This window comes from Lonchura striata, chromosome 2, assembly GCF_046129695.1.
Source record: "Lonchura striata isolate bLonStr1 chromosome 2, bLonStr1.mat, whole genome shotgun sequence".
In the NCBI taxonomy this organism is placed as follows: domain Eukaryota; kingdom Metazoa; phylum Chordata; class Aves; order Passeriformes; family Estrildidae; genus Lonchura; species Lonchura striata.
In genome coordinates, this window is record NC_134604.1 from 50,085,765 (window position 1) to 50,104,391 (window position 18,627).

General features: G+C 39.7%; 1 protein-coding gene across 10 annotated transcripts in view; it reads left to right on the forward strand.

Moving 5' to 3' along the window:
• KLF12 (KLF transcription factor 12) overlaps positions 1–18,627 on the forward strand; it is a 227,315-nt gene that overhangs the window by 50,224 nt on the left and 158,464 nt on the right. For 7 of the 10 annotated variants that reach the window (XM_021548069.3, XM_021548071.3, XM_021548075.3 and 4 more), the window contains one exon: positions 16,197–16,260. The exons of the other annotated variants lie outside the window; for them this stretch is intronic. In XM_021548069.3, the coding sequence (XP_021403744.1) occupies positions 16,240–16,260 (21 nt within the window). In that variant the 5' untranslated portion in view covers positions 16,197–16,239. The remainder of the gene's footprint in view (positions 1–16,196; positions 16,261–18,627) is intronic. 10 annotated transcript variants of the gene reach the window in all.

An 18,627-nucleotide genomic window follows, 5' to 3' on the forward strand; every position in this document is an offset into this window, starting at 1 on the left:
AAAAATCCTAGTATTATTTGTGGTGACTCTCTGGGTGTGACTAATCAGCTATAACAAAATCCCAAAAGATCCAGATGTATTTAGAAGTGTCTGTAGATATAGCTTCTGCATGTGATTACCTTGAGAGTGTCTAAATTTTCTTGTGTCTTTTTACTGTACTAAAAATATTTTCATTGTAGTTGTGAAAACAGTGCTGAGTGCATTTACTACTGTTCATTGCTAACATGCAAACTTGGGTGTAGATTTACACTCACAAACTTAATGTTTGTCTTTTTGTACCTTTAGATGCATTGAAATTAGAAAAAAAAAACAACAACAAAAGAACAAAACATGGACCAAATACTGACTCATATTTCACTAGGGATCACAACCAATTAGATCATCATCTCCACAGACTTTGTAATGACCTAGATGTGCCAGTATTGGAGTTCAGTGTTATCTTGAAACTTCATCTGACTAGGGTTAGCAATAGCCTTTCCTCTCTGGGAAAATAAATTTAGCCAGGGTAACATGGAGTTCTGCATGAAGGAACTGACTTTGTCACTCCTGTTGTTTTTTGGGGGGCATGGATCACAAAGCTTGTGTATGAAGTCAGTTTTAAAGAAGCTGGAGGAATGATTGCTATTGTGTATGCTTTTTTTTTTTTCAATTTAAAAGAGTATTCTATTATCTCACACTTAGGAATGAAAACATATTGTTCTTACATTCCCTCTTGTTCAGGACAGCTAAAATTTTATCATAGAAGTTCATAGTGCTTTCCATATTCAAATAATTTTGCAGACGTCATCTATGATAGTTGATTTGGAAAATATCCTTAAAAGACATGTAGTGAGTCATATTTTGTGGGCAGGTTTAATCCTAATTTTTCATTGAAAAATATTTACTTCATAGATGTCTTTAGGAGCAATTGAGGTAAATATCAAAGCTCTGGGAAGCTTTCAGCTCCATACCCTGAGTATTGTTCTATTTGTGGTCCTAGTGGTATGCTAAAGCAGATATTCTGTCTTTAGAATGAATCAGGATGAAATCTTGGTGCTACAGGCAGTTTTTCTTCGCAGGTTCAGTGAGTCTTTTCCTGAAACTTGTCTATAATAGTTATACTAAAGATAGAATGATTTTTTGAGGTAATCACAGTGGAGCAAATTGCTAGGGAGAGACTAGATGATCTTTTGATGTTTCCTCTATCCTAGTTTTTACAATTTGTGTGAATTTTCTATTGATGACTCTTTAGGTGGCAATAAAGAAAATGAAATTGTGAAAGCAGCAGAGGGCCAGGTGATGAGTATCCTGATCTGGCATACTGCTGGCTGGAGTGGAGGAAAAAGTCAGATACTGTTTTAGCTATGCAACCCCTGCTTGCTCAGTTCTTTCAGTTTGGGAACAGCTTGGAAAAGGCCATGGTATTGTGGGGCCTTGCCTCCAGACTGGTGTCAGCTTTAAGCTAATGTAGACCAGCTGCTTGAAGCTTAATGTTCACTTAAGATAGTGTAAATGCCCCTCACTTCTGTGGAAGGGGTGTTTTGTCTTGATTTAGCTTGGGAGATGACTTGGGCAGGAAGCTGAGTCCTGGAACATTAGAAGCCGACACAGCTATATCTTGTCCTTGTTGCACTTCAAGAGAAGGCATGTTACAACTATTTACTAAGTCTTCTGTCTTGAGAATTTATTGCCCTTCTCCTTCCGGAATCCAGAAACAGTGATAGTCTGAGCACACTGGGTGCAGGGTATGGAAAAGCTCGCAAGAGAGAGCAGGTGCTGCAGTTGCCCTTTCTGGCATGCTGGCTTCAGGAAGCCTCTCAAGAGCAGCTTCTATGAAACTGCTGCATCCCTTCTACAGTGTAGAGATGTTTTTTTTGAGGGCGTTTACAGCATAGTAGGAAGACATTTGTGAATGTCATCCCTGGGTTTTAATACAAATGTGCGTATTTAGATAATATGCTCCTTCTGAACTCATTCAATAGAGTGTTTTCTTATGGGCTCTTTTCAAATGCAGATAAGAAAAACAGCAATAAAAATATGGCATTATTTCTTTCAGTACGTGTTTGAAAGAGCTTAGTTGTATTTGCTGACATACTGCAGGTTAAGATGTTTCCAGTTAAGCTTGTAGCTTTTTGGTGAATTTGCTTATTAGGAAGCCAGACCTCTCTGCTTTTCAATTGGAAATGGTGCTGGCTTGTTTTAATCCTTCTTCGCTTGTCAAAGCCCTTTAAACTGCTGGCCCCAGTCTGTGAGATTTTTTTCCATAAAAGAGGATGACTTAACCATATTTGATGCCCTTAAGATTGGGGGCTTGTCGAGATTTGTTGACTGCTTGACACTTGTATTTTAGCGTGCCTGCTGTGCACAGCAGGATGTGGAAGCAGACGGGAGGATGGGTCACTGGGCTGATCTCATGTTGTTGTCACTTGGTCAGTTGATAAAGGAAAGAGAGATGAGAAAAGTAGGCTTTCTCCATGTATCAGGTTGGAAAAGCAAAATAATCTGACTAATGCATGAATGGGATTAAGACTAAAAGCAATGGAGCTGGTGAAAATGGCCCTTAAATGCAAGAAGCCCTGTTAGCCCTCCCCAGCTGTAAGCCTTTGGTTTGGTACCAGGGCCTCATGGGCCAAAGAGGGATAGTAAATCTGCCTGTGCTGAATATGGCCCTGTTGGGAGCAGTTTGGGTTTTAACCCTTATGTGCATTCCCTGTGTGGGTTTGTAGAAATATCTGCATACATTTTTTTAATTTACTTTTTTCCTTTTTATTTTTTTAAGCTAAGCTGTGAAGGGTGTAGTAGAGTGTAGAGCAGACATTGTTTTCACCTCCATATTTTCTCCCATATCAACTTCAGGCCTATAACATGATTTTTGTTCTGTTCTTTTTAAACTGTAAATGCACACTTAGGGGACTCTTATTTTCAGTGGTTTACTTTTTTATTATCTATAAAACTTGGTCTGTGTAACCAAAATTTATGATTTCTGTTTTTATTGACTTATATTACTTTTTCCCATATATATTGAAATTGGTTTGATTTCCTTTCCCCCCAGAAGAGGCTAATCTTTATTTTATTTTTCTAATCTTTAATTCATTGTCTTATGAAAATCATCAAGTTGCAACCTGCTTCATATTATAAGTCTGAATTACAGTTAATTAAAAATAGATATTTGTAATGGGTATTTTAACAGGGTCTTAATTGTGATAACTCTACAGGATGCAACTCAGTAGGGGTTATCATTAGGATGATGACACTTGCCACTTGTGGGAGTGTAAGTTGCTTGTAGTATTCCTTATGTTTATTACAAAGACTATTGCAGCTACCTCTGCTTTTAATAAAACTGTTTTCAGAATGTCTTAATATTCCAGCATGCAGCGAAATCTGCTGTTCACTTCTGGACCACTGTCAGTACTTCGATTGTGTCTGGAGATGTTATTAACTGAAGTTTGCTCCTGTGGTGATGCTCTCATAATTGCTTTGTCTTTTGTAACAAAATCTCTCCAGTAGGAGAGCATTGTGTGAGACAGGTTGCATTTCATGGTGTCTTGGAGTAGGTAGCACTGGCCACTGTACTGCTGACAGTGAATTCAGGATATTGAAAACTCAGAAGGTGGAGAACAGGGAATATTTGTACCTAATGAATAATCAGGAGCACAACTAAGGATATAGAAGAAATAATTAGCTTTTATATTAAAAAAGAAACTCAACCTTGAAATCTTTCATAGTAATGTATTAAACAACAGGATGGAGTCAGGATTTGGCTGTCTAGTGGGAATAAAGCCAGTTTCAGTGATGCTGAGAGGGTTGTTGTTGGATTAGTGCCTCTGGATGAGTGGTCTGCCCAAGACTGAAGCTCAGGGAAGAAGGTGAAGGGTGAGCTTTGGTAAGAGTAGTGATGAGGGTAGGTGGGACAAAACACAGAGGAGTGTTGGGCTCGCAAATTCTACATCAACTTGTTTTAGATTGCAATTTTTAACTCTTTTGAAGCCACTGAATGTCAGGCAGTGGAACATGAGATTATTCACTCCATGGGGTGAGGACAGGGTGGTCTGGTTAGCAGGCTCACACCGCTGAAGTGTGGGGCTGTGAAGGTGCCAGTTGTGGCACTGATGCTGAGGTATGCATAAAGACAACTGCATTTGAGCTGCAGAAGCTGCCAACTCACCTGCCAGAAGTCTATCCTGGAAGCAAGGGAAGGTGGAAAGGGATGTCGAGTGACTGAGCCAGGACCCTGTGTCTCAAGGGTGGCTGAAGGGTTCTTTAACCTGAGAAAGATGGATCCTTAAGGCTTGAGATAGACAACTGCAATGTTTCTGTGTCAGAGTACATGAAAAGAAGAAACTATGTCACCAAAGTGGGTAGTTGGTAGAAAAGGCACAGTGAACTCCAAGATACTGACAGTAGATGATGGGCAACTGTTTGAAATTGGTAAAATGCAGAAGCTGTGTTGGCTATCTCTTACATAAACAAATTACAGAAATATTTTTCAGTAGTTTGTCTAGTTCAGGAGCTTCCTCATAATTGCAAAATACCAGGTAGGTGTATTCCTGGCAATAAGCTAAGGATGGGTATAGCCCCAGTGCATCTTCAGCTAATGTGTGTCCTGTTGCCAGTTGGACTGCTTTAAGCATTTGAAGTCATATATCATGTTACCTGCAAGTCAAAAAAGCAATCAAAGGGAACTGGTAGAAAAGCTTTGATTGTCAAGGAGTTGTTGAATTTATCCTTGGGGAAGTGGTGAATCAAGTTGTTTGTGTAATTCATGGTGTTCTGCATCGGGATAATCTGTGGGGGTTATGGATCATGTAGGTTAGGAAAGAACAGGTTTTTGTGTGTCTTGGGTAGAAGGCATGCTTAATTCTAAACAGCATCCATATTGTCACATTCTTTTTGTTACACCTGGAGTATTGAGGGGGAAGAAAAAGGTGCTGTTTCTCGTCAGTAGTATTGCCTCTGGTTTTCATGTCTCTTGTGATTAATTATATGTATTAATTTATTTGTTGCATTCTTTTCCCTGAAAGATAATTAAATACAGTGAGTCCACTATCTACTATGGGAGTGAGAATATTGGGAGCATAAACTTGAAGTTGAATTTTTTCACCTGGGTGACATAGAGTATGGGATTAACAGTCTGGCCAAGTTTATGAAAAACTTCGGTCTTTACAATTGTGCGTTTCCCCATAAAATGCAGGATTTTTCATTGCAGTGTTTTTGTCTCTCATTTACTAAATCAGGCAGTGTGACTGTTACAATTATCAATTTCTGATTTTTGTAATTTTTTTTATGGTGATGTCTATACAACTGATGAGCTTTGGTGTACAGGAAACTAAGCGTGACTGGTGTCACCAATTCTTGCTTGCCAGTAGTATTTAACCAAGCTTAAGTTGCTTTTCTGTTTTTCCTATTTTCCCTCTAAGCTCTTGTAAAAATGGGATGCTTTTCCAAGTCCTCCTGGCTCCATTGAAATGGTCTCTTCTTAAGTCTTAAAATTAGAGTGTTTGATCAGGAAAACAAAAGAACCCAAGACTGGTTTAAAAAACCAAAGCTCTTAAAACTTACAGTACCCTTCATTTTGCAGACAACTAGGTACTGTTTTATTTAAAAGGATTTTTTGTCAAAAGTACTTGCTGGACTGGCTGCAGTGACAGCGACTCAGGCCCTTACATTGCCCCTTTCTGTCCTTTAGCTGCAAAGCCATGAAGGGCAGCTAGTGCAGGTGTACGTGTCTGTCAGTAGGTTAGATGAACCTGCCACTTGGCAAGAACTTTATCTGCTAAAGTTGCTCTTCAGGTTATGGTTTCTGGGCTGTGAATGTGAACAATTGCCAAACCACAATTACAGGGGTTGTTTGCCCGTGCTGGTCTGCAGAATGAAATGTCACTGGCTTGCTGCATGCAGATGGTGAGTCCTGCAGGCTGCTGCAGTCATCTCAGTAGGAGACTGAAAAGTACAAATTACCTTTGGAAACCAGGCTACTTCTGGATTTTGGAATTTAATCTGCGAATCTGACTACATACTTAGGTCCCCCTGGAATACTTTATGAAATTATTTCCCAACCATCCCCTTCTCCGAAGGGGAGAAGCAAATATATTTCTGTCTAAACAAGGACAGGAAAATAATCAGAGTATCTCTGTGTCCTGTCAAAAATATGAGTGCTGTTGCAACAAGGAGGAAAATTATGATGCCTAGGGAGGCTGACAGAATAGGACCAGGTATGTATTGGGTGGATCTCCAGACATGTGTACCATTTCCTAAGGTTAATGCAGCTTTTCTGAACTTTACCATGGATTGGTAGCTTGAAAAGCTGGGATGGAGAGTTTACAGTGGAAATTCTCTAGGAACAGTACAAAGATAAAGTTTATTCTCCTCATTTCTTCTGAAGGCATGAAGAGCATGAGTATGTTTCAGTGATTTTCTCTGGATTTCAGATTGCTGCTAAAAGATTTGTAGCTCTTGAGTCTGGTAGTGAAGCTGTTTTGAACTGGTCAGTACCTGATGGGAATGTTGTATTGACAGATTTTGGAATTTCTCCCTTTTCTGAGCCTTTTGCCTTCAGTATGCTGAGAGATGATTATTAATAATAATGCCAGTCTGCACTTTTCAGGAAGGGCAGGCTAGGAGAAAAGACATTAAAAATTATTAATTGAAATGCTTATGGTCAATTGATCAATTTTAGAGAGTCTACTTTTCTATTAAAATAGACACTCATCACCCACATTTATAGGATGCCAGCCAAATAGGCTCCTTAAATTGATTAATAGCATCACTGGTGTCATGTAGTGCCCCTCATTTAGAGCCTGATTATATAACTACACAGGTACATAGATAGATAGATACAGTGCTGTGGATACCATGCTGTTTTCTTAAAAAAGCATGGTAGAAATATTGATAAATTTCTAATGGAAAGCAAAAGAAGGGGCCCAAGTTTTCAAAAATACAGTGTTGGAATTTGTCGTGCAAAGGCAGGAATAGGACCTGAACATTATTATCTACTATATAGAGCAGTATGCATTCAGTTTATGACTTTATTTCTTAGAAGTATAACTGAACTTGGAAGTTGGGTTTCTTCAGTGTGTATCACAACTTGGAATAGCATTTACTTGGTTTTCTTTGCTCTTTTTTCCCAACTTTAGGGTAAATTGTGGAAGCCTGTCCTTAGATGCTGTGGCTGTAGTTAGGCAGTCAAGGCTACCTCATAACTATTGCTGCCTCTCCTTTGGAGGATCAGAATAGATTTGTTTAAGCAGTTTGGGGTTTTGCTAACTTATCTTGCATTTATTGACACAGTGAGGTAGAAGTTGAATATGTGGGCACTTGTGAAGTGGTGACCATCTCTAGGCTGGGGCTTGGTGGGGTGAGGTGTTGGCTCTTGCTGCCTATGTGGGACTCAGCAACATCAGCACTGGTTTTACAAACACCTTCTGGTGATGTATAAACTTGAAGTCTGTTCAGCTTTTTTCTGCTGCTTGTGGGAACAATTTTGTTCTCTCTTTTAAAGGAATTTTAATGGGCACAAGTTTCCTTTTTTTGCTTATTCTTTAAGTGTCTTTTCTGTGAAAGTTGGCTCAGAGTGCTTGACACTGTGGTGGAGAGCTGCACAGTATTTTGTTTGTGGTGAGATGGTGGTTACTGCCATTTTCTAACTTCTGTTACAACATCTTGCACAGTGTAAAAAGGGAAGACATGCCAGGGTTTATATAAGCTACTACATAGTGTTACATTTTTTAGTCCTGCTCTGATTTTTCCATTGTTTTGGTATTCCCTCTGAAGTCAACTGTGAGGATACACTTCAAAAATTTTGAGTGGTGTATGGGTAGTATTTGCCATCTGAGGCAGTATTAATCTGTGTCAGGCATTCATGTGTTTCAGACTTTATTGCAGGCTAAAACACCAGTAGCTCTGCTCACTACAGCTGGCTTGACCAAAGAGCAGATTTTGACACAGGTGTGCAGTGAAGTTGTGCTCATTCCTTTGGACTTGTAGCATGAAGCCTTAGGGGTTCATCCACCCTCCCTCACATCAGGTAGTCAGGAGGTTCCCATCACATTGAGAAACATCAGAGACATGATCCACATAGAAATTGTGTTCCTAAGTAAACTGGTTCTTAAGATCAGGTCATTTCATTTATAAGTGCATCCAAGTGTGATGCTTATTTATGCTTCTCATGGTCTCTGGGATTCGGCAGCATCCTAACAGAAGGTGAAGAAAATACTTGTTTTATTTTTGGAATGAGTTAGACTATGGAAGATGATGTTGTAACTCGGAGAAGAGAGAATAAGTACTGCTGCCTGTACCTCAAGTAAGGCTGGCTCAATTCTGTACTTAGCATAAACCTAGTTTGAGTAAATCATTAAACTACAAGTGGGACAATGAGTGATAATGTCTTGTAATGCTAATCTGTATTATTATTATTATATTATTAGGACAAAATAAGAGTAGGAAACCTGTAAAGTTAGGACCTTTCCTCTGCAGTATCTATTGTGTCAACCTAGTCTTGATGGAACTCTCCTGTTGGTTGATCTTTATCCCTTCCCCTACTCCAGAGACATGGAAAAGTCACTAGCAGGTCTCTTCCCTCTTATCCTCCTTGAGGCACAAGCACAAGCAGTTTACCTGTGGTATATTTACCTTTTCATTTAAAGTTTTACTTCATTTTATTACACCTAATCACATTTGTTTCATAGGAAGTCCAAACAAAATGTAGAAACAAAACATACATAATCCCAATCTGAATTAGGAATAACCACTTTTAAATATTTAAATATTATTTTAAATACTTCTTTCAGATGCTTATAAGCCCTTATGAGTACAAATCTTGAATAACCCTTACATGGAGAGAAATATATACTGTTTGCTGAAGAAAAGGGAAAAACAAAGTCTGAAGGGGAAAAGATGACATGTTTTTATTAATTTCATTTCTTTGTGAACTCAGAGTTAAGCTTTTCATCCAGGCTTTAAAATGTGTGTTGTTTTGAATGATATATTAGAAGTTATGCTTTATGCACATTCCTTCAGAAAATGCTTGCCAAAAAAAAATCTAATTAATAAAAAATTTGTGCATATTCTTATATTACTGTATAAGTACAAGTGTGTATGTATATAATTTTTGTAACAAGACAAGATTCATCAAGTCCTTTGACATTGTGCACAGGCTGGTAAATAAAATTTTCACTCTAACCGAGTTTGAACTGTATGTGAGGATAAGATGATGAACTAACAGACCCTGTCCTGCACTGTAACTGATCATTTCCGTATGTCAGAGAAGTTGCTCAAAGTGATGGGTGATTGTGTTTATCACTATTTGTTTCATTTGGATCTAATAAAAAACAGCGTCATTCTGTTTAAGCTAGAATTGTGAAGGGAGCATCAGGGTTTCAGAACTATCCATTCAAACAACTGGGTGTTGAAGTTCACTGCTTTTAGAATAAGAAGTCAAGGAGTCATATTTGACTGTGTTCTTCTCTGCTCCCTGCAATTTATTGCACTTTCTAGATTGACCACTGATTATGACCTAAATACAGTCATTTGAGGACTCCACTACTCTAGAGTTTAACTAAGTCCTATTCTACATTTAAGATACTATCAGTGTGCACATACGCTTTCTAATGTAATTTGTGTACACTGATGCAGTAGCAAGGCTTTTTAAGTATTACTGAAAGACTTCATCTTTCTCTAAAAGTTTATCTAATAGTTGTCAAACCAGACATTTAAGTTCTAGGGAGAGCAAATTGTTCTTGGAATTTATCTTGAGGACTCAGGAGGTCTGGGATTTACCCTTGAAGCTGTTCAGTTCAGAATAATTCATTAATGTCAAATAAAAGACCCTGTAAAGAATAATGTTTATTCCTCTAAGCTTCTACTGAAAGACTGTGTAAGCACTTGTTGAATGTTTAGTATAAACCTTTTAAAGTGAACAGCAGGAGAAACATGGCAGGAAGGTTGTGTGTTCAGTTGATTAATTGTTTGTCCACATTTGGCCAACTGCATGCTTTTTTTAATGGAAACCTGTTATGGGAGTATAGTGATTTGGGGAAAAGTACCCCAAGCATCAGGAAAACAAGACTGCTTTATAGTCAGGTAGCCAAGGATGTGTTTACTTGTGCTGCCATGATTGCAGTGACATTGAGATCATTTTGCTTTGGCATGCACATAGTGGAGCCATCGCTCCTATAGGCTCAGTAAAAGTTGGGGTAGGTGTTTAGGAGGAGCTGCATCATCCCCATCCCAGACTGCAGTCCTCTCATCTTAGGTGTCCTAGGGACCAAGCAGGTGGTAGAGTTGCTGCTTCTTCGAATCCTGATGTACTTTAGTACATGTGTGTGTCTCTTCTCTCTGCTAGATGTCATTCTTGGTGGGAGTCTGGATAAATATTTCAGTCTTTAAGAGTTCAAGAGAGCTAGGTATCACCTAGCAACAAGCATCCCACTCTCTACGTCCTGCTTCTCTTTACTTTTATTAAAGTATCTGAAAACCAGAAGTTGAAGCATTAAGGTAATTTTCAGAAATATTTTGAACAACTTTAGATATTTTTTTTTTAGATATTAGCAGAGCAACAAAGATGTTGGCGTAGTGGCTGGCATACTAACGTAAGTAACTGTACCATATTTGAACAGCAGTTGCAATTAAAAATTAGCAAAAACTTCAGCTGGGGACAGAATAACCCTTATGATCACAGTTGTTAAGATCCATAGCAAGTGATCTTTGGTCTTGTGAGGTCTGCAGTTACACTTAAGCTAAACTGAATGAGTTTTAGGCTTTCCTATATGGTTTGTCTTGCAGCTTCTAGTGACTGCTGGTGGGACAGTGCCTTGTATTGGAATTTCAATTTAATTTTTTTTTTTTTTTTTTGCAAAGCTTTGTGGCAAAGTGTATTGGCTAGTTTCAGTTACAGTGGTACAGCATTCAGTTTACAAATATCCTGGGGACCAGACCCAAGTCAGGAAAGGGAGACACTTGAAGTGCAGTTGAGGAAAACTTCAGGATATTCTCCGTTCAGTCCTGGACTGTATGCCAGCATGTCATGGTTTGACACTGGCACAATGCCAGTGCCCCCATGAAAATGTGATCCCTCCCTTGAATGCTGTGAAGTGGAATCTAGAATAGAGCAAAGCAGGCCCAAGCTTAATAACAGGAAAAAAACTTTATTAAACTACTACTACTAAAGGGGAAAAAAAAAACACACAAAGATCAAATGAAAACCTTGCAAAACATTCCTCCCCCCACTACCCAACTCCAACAAACCACAGTGAGACACAATCTGGACCCCAATCAGGTTTCCACCCTCCAAACAACCGATACTCAGTCCATCGAGGGAACAGAGTCTCTCCTGTGCCACAGACCCCCCAAGAAACACAGCTCCACATCCTGTGTTTCCATGTCACACATGGCACTGCCCGGAGAAAAGTTTGCCATGGTGACCTTTCTCCTTTCCATGCACAGTGCTCTCACCACCAAATGCATGGATGGACAGACTGCTTTTAGGATTTTTCCTTTCAAGGATGCCCTGCCAAGAGGGGAGAAAACAACAGTTCAGTTTTCATTGTTTGGGACCACAGTCCCCCCCATTTTCCCCTGGGGCCGAGGGCTCAAGAACAGAGATCTTCTTCTCTTCTCTTTCCTTTCCAGGACAGGGGCGCCACCACAAACCCCCTAACCTTTTCTCTGTTCACTCCAATTTTGTCTTTTTCCCAGCTGAAGCAGGTCTCTTGACTCACTGGCATCCTCCCAAAACACAGTCCCTCTTGAAGGAGAAGATTGGTTCAGGTTGTGGCTAACATGGAAAAGTCCAGCCAAAAGCCACTCCTTGTCCCCCTCCCATCCAGAATTCCTCCTTCTAACATCCCATCCCAGGGTCCAAGGTGTCCCTCTTCCTCTCTTTCAAACTGAGGAGGGGAAGGAAAAATTCACAAAGCTTTCATTTCTCAAGGAAGGGTTAAAAGTCCGAACTCCCAGGATGGCTCGATGCCCGGACATCCAGCAACTCCCACGCACTGGGCACCTTGCAGCAGCTCCCCCCGCTGACTGCCGCTGTCTCTTTCTCTCTCCCTCTCGGGAGAGAAACTCTTGGGGGGGGAAATGGAGACATCCCAGATTTCTTCCACCCTTCCATCTGCAGGGGCCAGCCCGGTTCCAGTCCCTCCACCCTTGGCCTACCTTTCAGGCCATGGGGGCTTCCCCACCCAGCTTGTGGCTGGGCAGGGGAGGTTTGCACTGCATGCTGACTGGAACCAAAGAGAGCGAGTTCCCCTGGGAATTCTGCTCTTAACTCCTCTGTGTTCTCAGAGGCGTGTTCACCTTCAGTTGGTCAATATCTAAATTGACCTCTTCCTTCCGGAAAAAATTATCTTTCCGTGTCAAACCACGACACAGCATCTCCTATCCTGTATCAGTTTTAAGTGCCAAGGACTGATGTGGATCTGTAGCTTGTGGTTAAAATATATTCTATCTGTAGTTTGTGCAAAATTTCACTTCATGTAATTTATGAATGTCCCTGCAAGAGTCAGAAACTTAGGGAAGAAGGACAAGTGTGTGATTACTACAAGGGTAGCTATCCTTAACATTGGGTTGAGGATAACCATTGTTCATCTCTGAATACTGCTGAAACTGAGCTTTCAGTGATCCTGCCTTACCTGCTGGCCAGAGTGGTTTTGATGAGTCTGGGAGAAGTCTTGCTGGTTTTAGGGAAGTTTGGTGTGACTCAGAGCCTTTGAAAGGGGTTGCAGAAGTCAAAATACAGATTTAAGGGCTTTCAAGAAGAGAAGTGCATACTTTAAAAATAAAATAGATTATGTAAGAAGGTGACTAGCCCCCTTATGTCCAAATAAGGAGTTCGTTTTGCAGAGGGAAAAGTTAGTAAATCCTGATTCAGCAAATGACTTAACTTTGCAAATGAGTTGATCTTTTCCAAATGTATGTTCCCATACCTATCTGAATTATAAAAGAGTAAAAATAGCACAAGGAGTAATTTGTTAATGTATTAATGTGAGTTTCCTTTAAAATCATCAGTATATAAAAGATAAGTAAAAGTGATACCGGTGTAGACTTGTGAACTAATGAACTGTGTAGGTTTGTATGTTCAAAAGTGTTCTATTTGTAGAGGTATGGCTACCTCTGCACCCGGAGGGATTTCTGTCTTTCCTGAAATATGCTCAGCATGATTGTCCTGAAACTCTTCTCATGCTCCTTTAATGTGGTCCAGGAGTCTTGCTCAGCTCCACCAGGTGGCAGCCATGCTGGTTGGGGTGACACAACCAAGGCATCTAATCTAATAAAGCCAGGTTTTCAAAATGGACTAGGTGTAGCCAACCAAATTTATTTGGTTTCTTCTTGCTGTAGAAAAAGGAATCTGATGTTTGGTGGCATTCATAAATTCCTGGTCCCAAACCACTAATTTAAGGTGCAAGTTAGGCTTTGGGTAGAAGAGGATATAATTCTGTGTTTGCTGCTTAAATTTCATTCTTTTGGTTGAAAATGATGGTTTGTGCTTTGCTCTATGATTACTTAAATAGCCTTTTTAACTTAAAGGTTTCAAATCAGAAATACTGTGCAGCTGTCTTGTTGGGTAGATTTTCTTCTACTATAAAACCTGCTTGATGCAAATGGAAGATGTTTCTGCTTGGACTTCAATATCTGATTTCATATTCCTGATAGTAGAAAGTAGCATTTCACTGCAAGGGACTGAAAACCAAAGTCCAAAGCAGGTTTCTTGGCAGTGACACGTGTGGCAGAATGGATGGGCCCTTTTTTCACATGCATTTCGAAGTCCTTTTATATGAAGTCAAGGCTTTTCAGCACTTTTGAAAGTCAGGGCTGACATTTGCAAAGTTACTAGTTAAATGTTATTTTCAGAGGAAAAAGGTTTGTTCTTAATCTTCTCAAAAGCAGTCTAAAATAGAAGCCCTTCCATAGAGGAGAACACCCAGTGGTGCAAGGATGTGGGCAATTAAGTGCTTGTTAATTGTGCAGACCTGAAGAGCATTAATAAGCAAACCCAGTTACTTGTCATTGCTAAAGAAGTAGCTTTTCCATGAGGAGGACCCTTGGACTTGACTTAATAATGCAAAACCACAGCTGCAGCTCTTGCTGGTTGGATAGTGGTTTGTTAGTTCTGAAGCACAGACCCGTGTTTGCTGTGTCACCATAGCCACCGTAACATAATAGGACTCCATCGCTAGTGTGTAACTTGAAGCTAAGTTGTGTTGTAGGAACATGTGGGTCTGTGTGCATGTAGAGAGGAGTAATGATGAGAAAACCTGGAGAACTGGAAACAATTACAGTTCAAACCCTGTCTTCTCTCACAGATTCTCCATGAAGCTTTTGGATACGTTGCACTTAATTTAAAGAAAGGAAATGACTAAGTAATTTCCTGTACAGGTTAGGTGACCACATCATGTAAGTTTAGGATATGGAAAATACGGTCCAGTTGTCCCATTTTTGGACGAGAGCACAGAGGAAAGAATAGCTGTAAAGTCAAAGGTCATCCTTCAAGTGTGCAGTTTTAAAAGGAAAAAAAAGGAATCTACTACATGAGATTTTGAAGTAATCCAAATAACGCCAAGGGAGATTAAATAACAAAAGGGAAAGAGGCTACAAGATGCACGAGAGAAGACAAATGGTCTACAACAGTTAGCATGCTTACAGTCTGTGGTATTCAGTTAGGTCAGTGTGGTGACTTTGCAGCTTCTTATAATTCATACAAATATTTGAAACTTACTTTCTTCTATGAAATGTAATATTTTCTTAGGAATAAAATATAAGTGTGTGGTGTTTAGTCAGTATGATAATAACACACTATATGAATGGACTATTTTTATTTTCTTAAGGGAGCTTCTTGTCTTCTTTTCACTGTGAAAGTTTGTGTAGTATTTGGAAACCTGTCATGTTGTCATATATACAGCAGTAATGAAATGCTGGAATGTGGTTTAAAATCAGGCAGGTGATGCTCTACTGGTATTTGAAGGATGGCCTTATTTTGAATGACAGAAAAATAACAGCAGATTGTTTATACTAACTCTGACAGCAGATTTAGATTCTTGACTTCACACCATTTCCATTATTAAGAAAGACATATGTAAGTAGCGTTTGCTTCCAGATACATGAATATAATTCTGTCAAGGAGTTTAAGACATTCTGTCTATTATTTAAATTTTGGACATCTGAAGATTTTTTTTCTCCCCCAAGGCTTTTTGAAAAAGTTGGACTCCTGAGTTTATTTTCTTAAACCTGAAGGAGCCTCACAAAACATAATATTTGAATCTCTATATGCTTTTTTCTTTTAACATAGAATCATAGGATGTTTTGAGTTGGAAGGGGTATACTGTTCATGTCGTTCCAACCTCCCTGCCATGGACAGGGATGCCACCCCCTAAGTTAGGTTGCTCAAAACCTCATCCAACCTGGCCTTGAACAGTTTTAGGGATGAAGCATCCACAACTTCTCTGGGCAGCCTGTGCCAATGCCTCACCACCCTCACAGTAAAGGATTTATTTCTAACCTTTAATCTACATTTCTCCTAATTTCATTTGAAACATTGTCTTGTGGTATGAGCCCATATAAAAAGTCCTTATCCAGCTCTCTTGTAGCCTCTTTAGGTACTGGAAGGTGCTGTAAGATCTCCCCAGAGCCTTCTCTTCTCCAGGCTGAGCAACCCCAGCTCTTTCAGCCCCTCTTCACAGGAGGGATGCTACAACTCTCTGTTCTTCTTTGTGGCCCTCATAACTAAACTGATCATGTATAAATACATATTCAGATTTTGTGGTGGTTTTGGACAGATTTTTGTGTCACTGTTGGGATCATGCATAATACTTTTGGGAAATACAGTTTGAAATATTTGTAAAGAATGCTTGCCCTCTGTAGCTGCTGGAAAGTTTTCCTGTACAAATGCAGGGTACTGGTACATTGTGGGCTCAGAAGACTAATTAAAGCAGTTTGGATTTAGTGAGCTGAAATAGCAGCTCAGAAGTTAAAAACATAGAGCTTTGACTAAAATCATTAGTTAAGAGAAATCATAAGGCTTTCTCCAATATACTTTTTTTTGTTGTATTTATCCATTTTTGTGTTAAGTGCTTATAAAATTACTATTCTTCTGACCTATGTTTTACTATGGAATAGATGTCTGTGGTGAGATTTTTTTATATTTACATACACAACATACTTGAGAAATTATTGAACTTCTCAGAATGCACACAAATTAAATGATTTAATATTTTCTTTTTCAGGATTGAAGTGGATCTAGGGACAAATGGATGACTGAATATTCATATGAAGAGGAAAGCCATAAAAGTTGGTTGACATTTTTACAGCCATTTGCATTATATGTATTAATGCTGGTATCAAAAATTTACACTGTGTTATGAAACAGAATAGCTTACATAACTGGCCTGAGCTTTGTGTGCTGTATTGTCCTTGAGGCAGGGGAATACTGTAGCTTAGCAGCCATGGCTTAATGCAGTGTTTGCTGACAATACCTGAATGTTCAGCAGGAAAAACAGTAGTATGTTAAGGAAATACGCAATTCCTTTGAAGCCAGGTGTTTGAGTGGACTCACACATAGCGGTGTTCATCATTCTTCCATGCAAAGATGAATGGAGAATTAGAGGGGTGTTGTCTTAAATTATAGCTACTATGATGGTTAGTATGCCGTGGAGTGGCACTCAGATGCCACATTGACAGGTGCTGTTTAAGAACTCGATCAGGAGAGGATCTACTTGAAAGTTACCTTGGTACTTTGTTTTCTTGTGATAGAGAGAAGGTTGTGAGAGAAGGCACTGTGAGTTTTCAGTGATCATTAAAAAGGAAGAAGCTATTGGTGGACCTCCGTGACTGGCTAGCGTTTTAATATACCAAGCCTTGACCTCTGCCAGTCTAAGTTATTGGTGACTATGAGGGATAATCTTTTTCTGGGATACTATAATAACCAATTCCCACCAAGGCTGTTTAAACACAGATGATGCTGCCTGCGGATTTACACCAGAGCAAGTGAATTGTATTGACAAATGCAGGGTGTGGTTCAGTGGGATGCAGGGCACAGTCCAGGGGAATGCTGTGCAGCAGCTTCGCTAAATGAAGCATTCAGAGAACTCTAATAGTCAAGGAGGGGTGTTACTGTGGAAAACCTGTTTCCTTGAGAGCTTCTGTCAACCCCTGAATCCCAGTCAGGGATGGAAACAATCAAAAACCAGCAAAATCCCTAGGTTTTGTTTTTCAAAAGCACAGTATTAGTTCAGTACAAGAAATGTAAGTTTACAGTTCTTTTAATTTAGCAAAGTAGTTCAAGAGGACAGAGTCTTATTTTTTTCAGTGGTAATTTGGTTTTATCGAGCTTTTAGTGGTTCAGAAGTTTGACTGTTTATGAACTACTGACCTGGATGCAGATGAGTGTAATTCCTTCTTGGGTAGACTTTGTGAATGTTTGCAACAGAAAGTGGACATGCTGATTCCAGCTACCTTCAAATTCACAAATGGTGTGAGATTTGAGGGAATCATCTGTGTCTTTGAATTTTGTTTCCTGAAATAACAGCCAGCAAAACAATCTTCAGAAGCATCCATAGAACATCTATTTTCTATGCTGCAGGTCCCAGAAAACACCTCCAGCCTCCCAGAGCCAAATTTAAACCCTGATAGAGACAAAGTGGTATTAGTAGCTGTGCAGAAATGTGCACGATTTTTTCCATGGGGTCAGGGGCCCATATGCCCACACGAGGCAGCAGTTGTTGCCTTCTAAAACCAGAACACAAAATCTTGCGGAATTTCTCTTTGGTTTGATTGCTGACAAGTCAGTGGCTGCTGCCCATACCGATGTCTGATAGCTTGGGATGGGCCAGCGTCATGGCAGAGCAAACGCTTCCCTGGTCAGATCTCTTGGCTATGAATAGCAGAGTGAAAACCTGATACTTCCTAAACCATGCTTGCATCTTTCAGAAGTGAGGTGATAAAATCTTGTATTTACAAATGTGCAGAGGCACTTCACTGACAGAAAGTGTGAGAGGGTAAAAAAACCAAAGTAATTGTCTGTAAGCCCTCTGTGGATATAATTTTTTTACAGTGGACTACTCTTGCTGTCCAGGAGACAGAGTAGTACTACAATAGTGTGGTAGTGTTCTGTGTTGGATTGAGAAGTAATGTTACTGGGACAGGCTATCACTTAGGTATTTGGTTTGGGAAGTGACACCAGGGCAGAAAAAGTTAAGGATTTATTTCTTGAGAGGGGCTGTTGTGTGCAGAGGAGGGACAGCTTCCAGATCAAGCAAATGTAAAAGACTCTTGAAATAATTTGACCTTTTTTCAGGCTTCTGTAATTGCACGAGAGCTGTATCACTGTTAGCTTTGTATCACTGTTCGTCTCTTTGCTTTTGCTTTTCTGGTTTAACACAGAGTGGTGGAATGAGGAAGGAAGAACTGGAGAACAGGGTGACCTCTTTCTTGTCAAGCCATAGTTCCACTCTCTCATGCCCTTCTGATGACTTCCCGTAATAATTGTGGGGAAGCTGCTCTAAATATGTGCAGATAAGGAAGGGGGTACTGAGTTATTTCTTTACATGTATTCTGTTTGGCAGCCTTTGCAGATGTAGGACGAATCCTACTGGTAGTCTTTTATACTAGGAAAGTACCGTGATTAAATCATACCGCTGAAGGAATTCAAAGTTCAAG